At 35.2% G+C, this 14,166-nt stretch overlaps 1 protein-coding gene across 1 annotated transcript; it reads right to left on the reverse strand.

Moving 5' to 3' along the window:
- Positions 1-13,492: 13,492 nt before the first annotated feature.
- Positions 13,493-14,027, reverse strand: LOC105791259 (hypothetical protein). The gene has a single exon (XM_012619251.2). The coding sequence runs from the start codon at positions 13,963-13,965 to the stop codon at positions 13,654-13,656; it is 312 nt and encodes a 103-aa protein (XP_012474705.1). The 5' UTR covers positions 13,966-14,027; the 3' UTR covers positions 13,493-13,653.
- Positions 14,028-14,166: the final 139 nt, after the last annotated feature.

Raw genomic sequence — 14,166 nt, forward strand, 5'->3', positions numbered from 1 at the left:
TAGGCCCAATACCCTACAGACATGGATTCGATTTGAGGATTGATACAGAGTTTTTGAGTTAGGGCTTTATTTACACTGGGCATTATTGGGCTCGGTGGAGGAGAGTTTGGGGCGAGGGAATTTGACCAGTTACATGAGTGAAACTTTTTTTCTTTTTGTTTACCAGATAAATACATTGACATAATAATATGCCAATCAATAGTGCTATATCGGACTTGCTTCTCAACATACACAAACTTCCATTGTTTTCACTCAAAATCCTACTTTGGAGGCTCTTCTTGTCCATTTGCTTTTTCCTCAACACTCTAAAGTTGCTGCTCCCTTTTACTAACCAACTTTACGTCTATCAATCCGATTAATATGTTAAACTACAATGTGCATGTAGTTTTGAAAATTGAAGTTTGAGAAAAAAATAAGAAAATCATATTTTCTTATTATTTTTATTTTAAAAATTTGATTTTTTCATTATTTTTTGGTTCATTTTTATCTTTGATTTTGTATATATACTTTTTCTTTTTCTTTTTTAAAAAGTAATATTTTTTAATTTCTATGGATTTTAATAAATATTAATTTGTTTCTTTTAATTTTCAATGTGATTGAATCGTATGGTTAAATTAGAATCGAGGTCTTATTCGATCAATTTAACATCCAGTCTAGTTTTACAACATTGATGTTAGCTTATATGCGAAATAAGCCATCATTGTATAAATGATCTAAGCTTTTATTTTGAATATATAGACTTCTTTAATGGTTACATATTAGTTTATTTTAGACATTAGGTTTACAAAGTTGTTTAAGAGAAATATTGTAATTGATAGGTGTAATTAGGTGTATACAATCACAGTCCTTTTACGCTTATTTTAGTTCACTTTTGAGTAAAATCAAGTCGTTTTAGGATTACATTGTGTTTTAGGTCATTTCTAGGTATGTTTGCTTTTTTGTGTCATTTTTAGCATTTTGATCTTATTCTAGACTTTTGTTAATAGATTATGCTTAAAGGTGCACTTGTGAATGTGTAGGTGTGTAGAATGCTAAAGTGCACAACGGTTTGAAGGTTCTTGAACAGAGAGTCACGCCACGATGTAAGGGATTGAGATAGCATAAGGTCAATAAGGCTGGAGATCACAATGTTGATTAATTAAAGGTCGCGACCTAACTCACTACTTGGTAATATCTTATAGCTTGGGTTCGATGACAGGACCGGGTTATGGGTGTTACATTTAGTGGTATCAGAGCTACAGTTTAGTGGATTCTAAGACTGAAACATAGCACGTATGAGTCTAGAAATACATGTCACTTATAAAAGATGATTATGTGATACCTTCAGATCCAATTTGATTTTGGTTTTTCATATAGATAAAAGATTTTGGCTGAGTTTAATCATGCTGCACCTAATAAAGTAGATAGTAATGTTCCAAATCCCAAGCAATGAGCTTCTTAAGGTACACCCTCGACTCAAAGGCATGGAAGTGAGGCGCGTGGTGCCTTATTTCAAATGATGAATGAGTGCTATTCAGATTTCCTATGAACTCACCCAGTGGCTCTGCAACCTCCACCCCGTACTGTGCCACTCTCAACACCCTCCCGTCCTCAAGGTTTAAATTGGTAAATGTTCACAGACCCCCAACCGATAAAATCTAAAAATGTAGAGCTAAGAAATTCTGATGGAAATGATATGATGATCCAGCTAAAACTGAGTATTGATTTGAAAACACACAACGAGTTTCCAACGAGATGATCTATTCGCCAAATGACTATTTGAGGTGTGTCGTCTCGTTATTGAAAGATGAGGCGTATCAATGGTGGACTACACTGATCATAATGGTTCTAAAAAAAAAGTAAACTGAGATTTTTTCCAAACTAAATTTCGAAAGAAATATATTAGTTCGTGGTATTTGGAAAAGAAGAAGAGAGAGTTTCTCGAGTTAAAATAAAGAAACAAGTCAGTCGCTAAGTATGAGAGAGAATTTGTTCGACAGTACATATACTCGAGAAATAGTTCCCACAAAAGCTTAAATTTGCACTCAATTTGATTGGGGTTTGAATGAAGAAATTCAAATGTTGGTTGGAGCTCTTGAAACTAAGGAATTTGTTGCTTTGGATGATAGAGCAGAGAAAATAGAAGATATATGTAACGTAAAGAAGCAAGTTGAAATGAAACATTGAGATTCAGGCAAGCTGAGTACGTCTAGATCTTTTCCCATTCTACCGAAAAAGTCTAAAGTTGTTCCAAATAGGTTCATGCCTCCTTCTGGATATGCAGAGAGAGATCGATCACGATATAATAAATCGAGACCTCAGACTACATCTGTCACCAATGTAGGTAGTATCTGGAATGTGGATAAGCCCGTATGTGAACATTGCGGTAAAAACCATTTTGGTGAATGTGGATTGAAGAGTGGGTTTTATTTTTTATATGGTTTAGCGAAGCATTATCTGAGGGATTGCCCACATAAGATTGAAATTAGTTTAGAACAAGTTACCAAACCAACGACCATTTCACAAAGAGGCAGGAAATAAGGACATAGAAATAATGTGGGAGCTAGTCGCAGCACAACACACAAGGTGATTGCGGCATCAAAAGGTCACACGCCAGCCCAAGCTTACACGATTCGGGCCAGAGAAGAGGTTGTTGCTCATGATGTGATTGTTGGTACAATTTCTCTTTCTGATGCTACTGTTTGTGCTTTAACTGATCCTGGATCAACGTATTTGTATATATGCACTGCATTAATAATTAAGAAAAATATGCCAGTAAAGTTGACTGAGTTTGATACTAGAGTATCAAACCCTTTAAGTCAGTGCATAGTAGTTAATAAGATATGTGAAAATGTCTACTGAAAATATGGGGTTATGAATTTAATGTTATTATCCTTTGACGAGTTTGATGTCATCCTTGGTATGAACTAGTTGACCGTACATAATGTCATTGTTAACTGTAAACAGAAGTGGATTGTGTTGAAATGTCAAAACGACGAATTTGTTAATGTTGAACTCGATCGGTTGGATTGTGTTACCAATATTATAATAACTTTGATAGCTTAAAAGGTGTTCAGAACAGGATGTGAAGCATATTTAGCTTATGTACTCGACACGAGAGTGGTAAGAACAAAAATTGAGCAAGTCTCGACTATGGAGAATTTGTAGATATATTCCCTGAATAATTACCAGGGTTAACACCAAAAAGAGAAGTGGAATTTGTAATTGAATTAATCCCTAGAACTGCTCTAATTTTAATTGTTCAGTACAGAATGACTTCGACAGAATTGAAAGAGTTGAAAGCTTAGTTGCAAGAACTGATTAATTACAGATTCATCAGACCAGGCATATCACCGTGGGGTGCACTGGTTTTGTTTGTTAAAAAGAAGGATGGAACATTGTGATTGTGCATTGATTATCGATAGTTGAACAAGGTCACCATAAATAACAAATACCCTTTTCCACACATTGATGACCTATTTGATTAGTTGAAATGAGCCATTGTATTCTCGAAAATTAATCTTCGGTCAGGATATTATCAATTGCGAGTCAAGGAATAAGATGTATCAGATTTTTTTTTTCAAACCTAATATGGACACTATGAATTCCTAGTAATGGCGTTTAGTTTGACCAATGCCTTTGTTGCGTTTATGAATCTAATGAAAAGGGTATTTCAACCATTCTTAGATCAATTTGTAGTAGTGTTCATTGATGATATTTTGATTTATTCGAAGAATGAAGTTGAGCATGCCCAATACCTGCGAACTGTGTTGGAAAAATTACAAGAAAAATAATTGTATGAAAAGTTCTGTAAATGAGAATTTTGGCTTCAAGAAGTTGGATTCTTTGGTCATGTAATCTCTACGGATGGTATTCGCGTTGATCCAAACAAAATTTCTACAGTCTTGAATTGGAAACCTCTAAAGAATATCAGTGAAGTGAGGAGTTTCCTGGGTTTAGTTGGATATTACAAGCGGTTTGTTAAGGGATTTTCAATGGTTGTGTTACTGTTGACTAAGCTGTTATAGAAAGAGATTAAATTTGTCTGGTTTGAAAAGTGTCAGCAAAGTTTTGATCAGCTAAAAGTAATGCTAACAGAAGCCCCCATGTTTACGCAACCAGATTCTGGAAAAGAATTTTTTGTTTACAGTGATGCTTCGCTCAGTAGATTAGGTTGTGTTTTGATGTAAGAAGGCAATGTGATTTCTTATTCTTCTCGACAGTTAAAGCCATATAAGAAGAACTATCCGACAGACAATCTGGAATTGATGACTGTTATTTTTCTTTAAAAATCTGTCAACATTACCTGTATGGAGAAAAATGTAATATATATACACTGATCATAAGAGCTTGAAATATTTGTGGATGTAGAAAGAATTAAACTTGAGGTAATGCCGGTAGATTGAGTTGCTAAAGGATTATGATTTGGTTATCAATTACCATCTGAAAAGGCTAACGTTGTGCCTAATGCTTTAAATAGGAAGTTTTTATTTTCTTTGAGAGCACTAAATACTCACCTGATGCTTGAACGTAATGGTTCCATCTAAGCTGAGTTGCGAGTTAAACCAATATTTTTGCAAAGAATTCAGGAGTTGCAGAAAAAATACCCAAAATTGTTAGCTAAATGGAAGTTTATTGAAATTGGTCAGACCACTGAGTTTAGTGTTAGTGATGATGATAATTTATATTTCCACGATAGGTTGTATGTACCAAAAGATTCGAAATTAAAAAGAGATATCTTGTCTGAAGCTCACAACAATACTTATTTGATTCATCCAGATGGTACCGAAATGTATTATGATCTGAAACATAAATATTGGTGGCCAGGAATGAAGCATGAAATCTCAGAGTTTATAACGAAGTGTTTAGTATGCCAGCAGGTAAAAGCTGAGCATCAAGTTCCATCTGGTTTGCTCCAACTAGTGATGATTCCTGAATGGAAATGGGTACATGTTACAATAGATTTTGTATCAGGTTTGCCTTTGACATCGAGCAAGAAGGATGTGATGTGGGTAATTGTTGATAGTTTAACCAAGTTCGCTCATTTCATTCCAGTTCGAACCGATTTTTCATTTAATAAACTAGCTAAATTGTATGTGACTGAAATTGTTAGACTTAGGGGTGAGCAAAATTTGATTTGATTCGAAAAACTTGATAAAAAATTTAAATATTGAATTAAATAGTTTGAGTTATTTGAGTTAATCAAGTTATTTGGATCAACTCGAATAAAAAAATAAGTTTTTCAGTTTAACTTAAATATGAATTACACAATTTGAGTTATCCGAAAATTCGAATAAGAAAAGGCAAAACTACGTCATTTTGATAAATATTTATCTCTTCTAAATTTAAAATTCAAAACCATTAAGTTAAAAGGCAAAACTACGTCATTTTGATAAATATTTACTCATTAAGTTAAAAGGCAAAACCATTATATTGTTTATGTAGTTAAATAATCTTATTTTCGTCTACTAGTTAAATAATCGGTCCATGTAAATGCAACATTGACTGTAAATAATAGGATTCGTTAACTCAACTTGACTCGAAATTTTTCGACTCGATTCAAAAAAAATTCAAATCGAGTTTAGTTGCTAAAATAGGATTTGTCAATTCAATTAACTCAATTTTTTTTTACTTTATTCGACTCGACTCGATCGAATACTCGCCCCTAGTTAAACTACATGGTGTACCGTTGTCTATTATTTTAGATCATGATCCGCAGTTTACCTCCAGATTTTGGGGAAAATTACATAAAACTTTGGGTACCAAATTGTATTTCACTACAACATTTCATCCATAAACAAATGAATAGTCTGAACGAGTGATATAGATACTTGAGGATATGTTTCGTTGTTGTGTTATGGAATTTGAGAGTAGTTGGAAGAAATTATTGCCGCTAGTGGAGTTTGCATACAATAACAACTATCATTCAAATATCAAAATGGCACCATATGAAGCTTTGTACGGAAGAAAATTCAAAACCCCATTGTATTGGTTCGATTTAAGTAGAAGTTAGCATGAACAAATCCAATTCAAAAAATAAAAGAAAATGTTAGAGTTATCAAGGACTATTTGAAAGCTACCTCCGATCAACAAAAGTTATATTCAGATTTGAGAAGGAAAGATATCGAGTTTCAAATAGGTGATAATGTACTTTTAAAGGTCTCACATTGGAAGAAAATTCTGCGGTTCAGTAGAAAAGGAAAGCTTAGTCCAAGATTAATAGAACAGTATGAGGTTCTTGAGCGAATTGGTCCAGTGGCGTAAAGATTAGCTTTTCCTTCAGAGCTTGAGAAAAGCCACAATTTATTTCATGTATCAATACTACGTCGATACTTTTTTGATCCATCTCATGTGATATCTTCGAGTGAAATAGAACTGCAACATGATTTAACTTACGCTGAGGAACCGGTGAAGATTTTAACATGAAAAGTAAAAAAACTAAGAAACAAGTGGATAGCTCTAGTAAAATTTCTATGACATCGCCATGGTATTGAGGAAGCCACTTGGGAACCAAAAGAAACCATAAGATCACAATACCCAATATTTTTTCAGGTAAGATTTTCAAGGACGAAAATTCTTAAAGGGGAGGAGAGTTGTAACAACCTATTTTCTGTGGTACCGAAAATGGTGGTTTCAAAATTCAGTTCTCTGATGATTGAGTCTGTAAATATTAATATTTAATAATCATCGATTCAATATAGTGTTATATTAATTTTTGGTTTAGTAATTTGATTGATTAGAAAATTGATTATAAGATAGAGATTAAATCGTAAAAGTCGGTAAAAGTTGATTATTATGGATTTTTATTTACTAAGGAAAGATAAATGAAACAAAATGTGAAAGATGAATAAAGAGAGTAAAGGTAATCATCATTAAAAATAAAAAAGAAGGCTTTTAAAAGAGCAACTAAAAATTTAATTCTCCCCTAGAGCAGACTCTTCTGCTGGAGAATTTGGATTAGACACTTCTAAGTCTTAAGCGTAAAAGAGTTCCCCAGATTATTTCTAATCCCTCTGAAATTCCTCCCATTTAGCTCTCGAGGGCTTAAAAACATTGAAGCCAAGGTTTGCGTTGGTAAGTTGGCACATACAACTAAAGTTTACTTGGCTTAAGTCGAGGGGACCTGCGACGACCTGTGCATGCAAAACCAGATTAGCCCTTAATTTAGGCAAATATTCCTTAATGCTATTCTGGGTGTCTTCATTCAATTTCTCTAATGCCTCATTATTCTACCTTTAAATTCATTCCCTCTGATGAGGTGCTGCTCCTCGAGGGTCTCAAACTGGCAAAACCTATCCTCCAACTCTTTTGCCCAGGTCTTCAATGATTGGTATTTAGTATTTCATGTTGAAACAAACTTTGAGAGCTCACTGGTTTGGCGGAAAAAGGCTTTATATGATTGGCGGAGCTGGTTAAGAGATTGCTCACCAGAGAGAAAGGCCTTCTCAAATTTTGTCTGCTTGGCTTTAGTTTTAGTACAAGTCTTTTGGAGGGCCCAGCTCACGAGACCACACTCCGCTAACAACATGGAAAAAGACCCACCATCTCAGTAAGAGTGGGCTTGTGAATGCCAGTGGAGGGGAAGAAAGGATAAATGAACTCTTTTAATTCCTAGGACAGCTTCTTATACTATCTTTTTTAACAAAAAGGGAGATAAGGGATACCGACCTACGCTGATATGTTTTCGCCAAGAGAAGAAGGTTTAGACCTTGCTTAAAGGAAGAGTATAATAAAGGGCACTAATTGGGGAAGTATGAGGATCTTGTTGAAAAGTGTTTCAGTTTGAATTCATGGGAAGTGGAGCTGAAATGGGTACAGATGGGTTTGTAGCATTGGCAGATTGAACAGGAGGCTCGAGAATGGCTAGAGGAAGGAATATAAGGCATGTTATTAAGTTTGATGTTTGGAATATTGTCATGTCATTAGATGAAATGTAGGGAATTCACTCTCTAGAAGGATTAGTTGTTGGCCAAGCTTATGTCAAGTTAACCTATTGTCGTTGCTCTTCCCGGTGTTAGAGGACAGCTCGTGCTCTAGAGTCAGCAGCGTCTAGGGCCTATTGCGCATTCTCTATTAATGCCTCTACATCCATGGCTTCGGGCTGGAAAAGTAGTGATGAGATTAAATGATGAGTAGAACTTGTAGTATAAACAACGAAGGTCAAAAACTTTCTTGACTAAGTTTCTACCTGATGACTCATCTATGAATCCCAGAGTTGAAGACAGCCAACAACGAGGAGAAATATGCAGACAGTGTAGATGAAGTCAGTGTGCTTCCACCATTTCCCAATCAAAGCCCAAGCTAACTCGTTATTGGCCCTAAACAACCACGCCTCTTCAGTGGATTGAACCATCTTCGAGCTCACGCCAAGTTAGAGATCTGTTGCCCACCAACCATTTGGGCTCCTTCCTTTTAAATAGAAATGAAAGATATTCCTAACTCTGAGAAACCTTCTTAACTCTAAAATATGCTTGGGATTTACATATCTAAATGTTGGGCCTGGAGCCAAACAGATTCCTTAGGAATTGACCATTTTGTGGGTAAATGAAAGTTACTGGTGAGTTTTCTTTTTACTCAAATTTGTTATGATCTAGAAAAAAAGGTTAGAAGCCTAATATTTAAGTATAGGTTCATGACCCTGGTGAACGATGAAGTAGACCATCCCAACTAAAAGCCCTTGAGTCAATACTTTCAAATGATAGAAGCGTTGAAAGACGCCAAGCATGGGTGGCTCATTTCGACTGTTTTAGTGCAGGAAGTACACCACCAAAGTCTACCAAGATAGACTAGTCAACTGCCCTGGTGTAATCTCATATTCTTCAAAGACTGTACAGATGAAGGTGGAAGGTAGCCACTAGCAGGTAAAGGGGTAGTATGAGGCCCTTACTGGAATCACTCAGACGTTTCTCCCTAGTGATGATCTCGAAGTGATATGCGGAGTTTGGCAACCGAATATCGCGAGCTACCAAGTGACTTACCATCTCCTCTTGAGTGGTTAAGCATCCATACAATGACATTCTAATTGAAGTACTAGTTTCTTGGGATTGGGAATCACTATTATTTGCAACAATAGAAATTTTTCGATAACTCCTCTAACTACAAGGACCGAAACATCTAGTCCTTCCTCTCGACATTGATGCAACCCTGGAAATAATGATATAGAGTAAGAAGAAAGAAAATAAAAGTGAAGGATTACTTGGAAACTGGGAAGTGTTCACAAAGGAAGAATAACTCTAGTGAATGAATTAAAGAAAAAAGAAAGGAATGAAAGAAAGGAGATCTAAGGTTCAAAAAAGAATTGAAACATCAAAGATTTTTTTGGGGAAACCTGATGTTAGATGGAATGATTACCTTCCTTTATGCCTCGATTTATATAACCAAGCGTTCAAGAGAATCTTGGATTTAAAATGTCATAAACTATTCAAGTCTTGAACCTGCTTCTACCATTTATTGATCAATGAGGGTTTTCTTAAACCCCCTCAATAATTAGAAAGATGAGAAGATCTGCTAGAGTAAGCTATCCATCAAGTACCCTCCAAATTGTTGTAAGCTAGTGTAGAATCAGTTAAATAATTTACTTTGGGGACGATCTAGCACCAGGTGTAAGTTAGAGACCCCGCTTGAAAAAAAAAGTAAAGTTATCAGTATGCAGTTTTCTACTATACATATGAAGCATAGACGGATCCACCATTCAAACGGGATGGGTTTAAGGCAAGTATGAGATGGAATGGTTAATTATAAGCAATGAGGAAGTATAGAGGTGTATTTCTCTAAGTTATAAAAAGAGTTATCCAATACAGGAAAACTTACCTAGAGTCTGCGCATAAAATTGGTTAGGAGAGGAAATTCGAGGACGAAATTTTCTTTGATGGTGGAGGAGTTGTCACACCCGGGTTTATTTTAATGTCTCAAAATTAGAGGAAAAATAGGAGTAACTTGATTAAACAGTAAGCCAATGGGCTCTACTGAAAAACTTAGAAAATTTTGTGGCGGGTTAGTAGTTAGTTAAGATGTAGTTGGGTTAGAACTGACTAATTTCCTTAGTGGGGAACATAATGATTAGTGGAAAATAGTTTAGAGTGTGGTTGTTAATGATCGTGCATGGGAGATATATATGTGAGAAACATCATTCTACAAGGGAGTTCTTTTCCTTTTCTGTTTCATTTTCTTCTTAAGTTGCTCCGAAGAAGAGAGGGGTTAAAGGAAACTATACATAGGGAGCGAAAATCAAAATTTGAAGTCTAATAATAGAGAATCGTGTAACCTAATAAGATTCCTAACCACTTTGCCTTAATAGATTTGAATAAAAGATAAGGAAGTTAAGAATTTTTGGGAGAATTCTAAAAGGTTTCTGCATGTTGCTGAATACTGGTTCCTAGTGTATGAATGTTCTTGGTTTATTTGGTATCTTGGTTGTCATGCTTAGCTGCCAAGACGAAGGAGGCTTTAGCATTTGGACAAACTAAGTTGGCGAGGACAAGGATGTAAGGTGAGTTTTTGTACCTTTAGGTGGTTGATGAAAATGTGTTATGGATGATTTGTGTTGTGTCTGTTTTGAAGTTGTCTGAATCCGCTGTTGTGTGTGCGATAATGGTAAATGAGTATGTTGTGAATGCATAATCCTATAAAAGTATGTGAATGTTTGAAAGTATGATTGTTGAATGCCAAATGGTTATCACATTGCGTTTTAAATAAATGGCGTACTGTATGATTAGTAATAAGTGCATTGTCTTGAGTGATATGCATATTTATTGTATGCGGAGTAAGGAAGGAATTACATTGGCGAGTTAGTTGAAGACAAGAAAATTTGGCATAATGAAGGAATGAACGAACTGAAATGGGGATTCAATGGAGTTTGGAAGATATCATGGAATGATATCTACTTGCTTGCTAGAGCGACACCGTAATGATGGTGTATCGACTCTATGGAGCAACACTGCGACGATGGCTATTGACTTGTCCTTTGGGGCGACACCTCAAATGAGGTTTATTGATTTCTCAGAAACTAAAGTCCGCCAGGACAGTAACATGGGATCATATTGTGTAAGACCATAGCTGGACTATGACAACATATGAAGTCCGCCAAGACAATAAGCATAAGATCATATTGTGTAAGACCATGGTTGGATTATGGCAACATATGAAGTCTGCCAGGATGGTGAACCAGTAAGCTGACAGGGCACAAAAGGGAAATCACTAGGTGACTCGCATGACGAGTAGCATAATAGGAAGAGGATGTTCGACTAGGACTATGTAATGAGGGATAGTCCGCAGGAGCTATTAGACGAGGAAGTCCACCAAAGGCTACCTTGAGCAGACAGTCCGCGAGGAAAATGCGGAACAGATAATTCGTTGGGAACTATCTATTATTTGGAGTATCTTAAAAGATTTGATTATAGTGAAAAGTACATTGGGCAACAGTACGAGTACGAGTCAGCTTGGAAAAAAATAGGTGGTTAATCAGTCAATCCTGTATCATATTTTAGGCCGCAAATGAGGTTATTAGAAAGAGTCTTTGTTTAGGAAAGGGGATGAAGCTTAGGCTAAGTTAAGAAGCAACTAATTGCTGAGATAGTATTGTACATATTTATAGGGTTCAATGTGGATTGAGAGGATCCATGTAAGGATCCGCAGTTAAGGTGAAATCACAGATAAACAACTAACAGTAGTCGCCAAATCGTGGTTTTGAGTACATGTATCCGTGGTGAGTAATGTTATGAATGGTATAAGGTAAGTCTGGAATGAGGATAAATAGTATCAAGACCCATAAAAAATTATTGATTGATAGAACACAGTTATGGCCAAACCAGTAGTTATGTCTGCTGACAGTTAGTTCAGAAGAAATAAGGCATCGACTACGCCAGCAAAAAATTCAGATTCTTCTACAAAATTCAAGGAGTTTTAACTCTGTGCATAAAGTCTTATTTTCCTTAATCTTAAGAAGTCTTATATAAATACCAAAGTACAGGATCTCATTAAGTTCATCTGAACTTATAAAATTTACTGCTTGTGTGCAGGGTAGATGATGACTTGGAGATAGAGTGGAGGGACCAAGTTAGACATTGCCAGTATAGCGCGAACGGCGCGATAGCTGTATCATGCATATAGCCGTATCATGCGTATCATGAAAAAATTTTAGCACTTAATCTCTTAATCGGAAACCCATTTTAGTGAGTGCATTTTATAAGTAAAACAAGTGAATCACTTAGTTTTACAAGTTTAATAGTGAGTGATTTAGATCTTAAGTATAAGTGTGAGGTTAATACACTAATAGGTAGTAAAGATTAAATAATTTCTTGTATATGACATAAGATAAGATTGACTTTTTAAACAAGCCTTACAAAAATGGGTAATCATTTAATTGCGTAACCAATTGTTTACTATTATTATATCTCATAGTTATAATTACTTATGTAACTACTCCTTTGTAACTTGCAACAAAGTCTATTAACTTTAGAATACGTGATAGTGAGCCATTGAGCTTAACAGCGTTTCTATCAAGAAGCTTATAAATCATATGCTCAATTAAAGGTAAATCAAGATTGGCTTAACATCCCTTTTCTATTTTGCATAATTGTTGTTTAAAATTTCAATTGAGCACAAGTAGTTATTTACTGTAATTTGACTTATTGCAAGACCAAATACAATAAGACAATTAAATTCTTTTGAACCAAAAAGTGTCACTATTTATTCTCCTTTAGTTAAAAATAAAGCATATAATATAATATAAGCTTCCATAAGTAATAGAAAGAAATGAATTTATGAAGAACATCCTCTTTGGTCATATACACTTTCACAAAACCAAAATTCAATCCTTCTATGAATAAAACCATAATCCAAGCAAACTTAACATCTTAGAATTCCATGAATTTCAATAAATAGACTTCTATGGTAATACCATTTATTTAATTCATAAACTCCACTTAGTCAATCGCCCACAAATATTAACTTTGAATAAGCAGTGTTTAAATAATTTATTATAACTATTTTATGAAATCTAATTACTAGATACACCCAAATTTGATTATGAGTTTGGGTCATCTGTCTTGGTCAAAGACACATCTAAAAGTAAAAAAATTTAGACAAAATTTTAAGCTCAAAAAATGAATTTGAACAAAAAAATAAGACCTGTTTTCTAAACGGGCCGACCCGAACTGAATTTGACTTGTTATGTTGCTACCATTTCACTATTAAATTAATATTATTTTGTTGTTATTATTTTAATATTGTATAACTCTTGGGTTATTATTAATTTTACTTCTATTTTAAAGAAATTTATTTGCTAAGTTTTTTTTTTTTTATCTGGAGCGAAGAAAACTAAGCAAATGAAAAGAGATTGAAATGGTAGATAAATGAAAATTTAGAAAGAGAAAATAGAAAAATTAGGCTACCCATCAGCTTTCCTTTTCATTTTACCAAACTATTTTAATATATTTGAAGAAGAAAAAACACAAATTTTTTATATATCAGAATTAAATCAACTTAATTGAGTTTCACAATATGAAACAGCCAGTGAAACATATCAGCACTACCTTTACCAATTAACATCAACAAACACCACCAAGTGTTAACAACTATTACATATATAGATCCATACCATACCCATAATTAACGAATTTAGAATCCCCATGCCTTTGGTTAGATAGATAAAAAGAACATCAGCCAAAAGCAGAATCAGAGGATGGAGATGGGTGCAGGGGATGGGTGGTTGTTGATGAGAAGGTTGTTACCCTTGGAGAGCTGGTCCATGAGGGTAAGTATGTGGGAGTTGTAAGCACGGGCCTGATTGACGGACTCTGCTTCCAGCTCGCCCAGCTGAGAACAGAGCCTTTCCTCCGCCTCTTCCGCCACCCTCAGCCTTTCCCACATCTTTCGTAATTCCTTTCTCATCTGCTCCTCTCTTTCCCTACTCTCCTTCAATTCCTTCTCTAACTCCTGGTTCCTCTTCCTCAACTCTTCTTCTGGTGCCGCCATTGTTGGAGCCATGTGATAGCTTGCTGTTTTTTGTTTTTTCTTCTAGTGGAGTTGTGAATCAACCAATGTGGAGGAATCGATTCTCTTAAAGGCCTAGGGCCCTCCGACGCAAAGTGTCCAGGTTCAATGTATCTAGCTTGGTTTGCTTTCTATTATTATACCTGCTTACGTAATTGCTCTGCTAATTCAACTTTTTTCATCCTTCAATTTTCA

This window comes from Gossypium raimondii, chromosome 8 (genome assembly GCF_025698545.1).
Source record: "Gossypium raimondii isolate GPD5lz chromosome 8, ASM2569854v1, whole genome shotgun sequence".
NCBI classification, from domain to species: Eukaryota; Viridiplantae; Streptophyta; class Magnoliopsida; order Malvales; family Malvaceae; genus Gossypium; species Gossypium raimondii.

Bases quoted from the DNA above. Each gene is read 5' to 3' on its own strand.
- LOC105791259 (XM_012619251.2), bottom strand. From the start codon at position 13,965: ATGGCTCCAACAATGGCGGCACCAGAAGAAGAGTTGAGGAAGAGGAAC.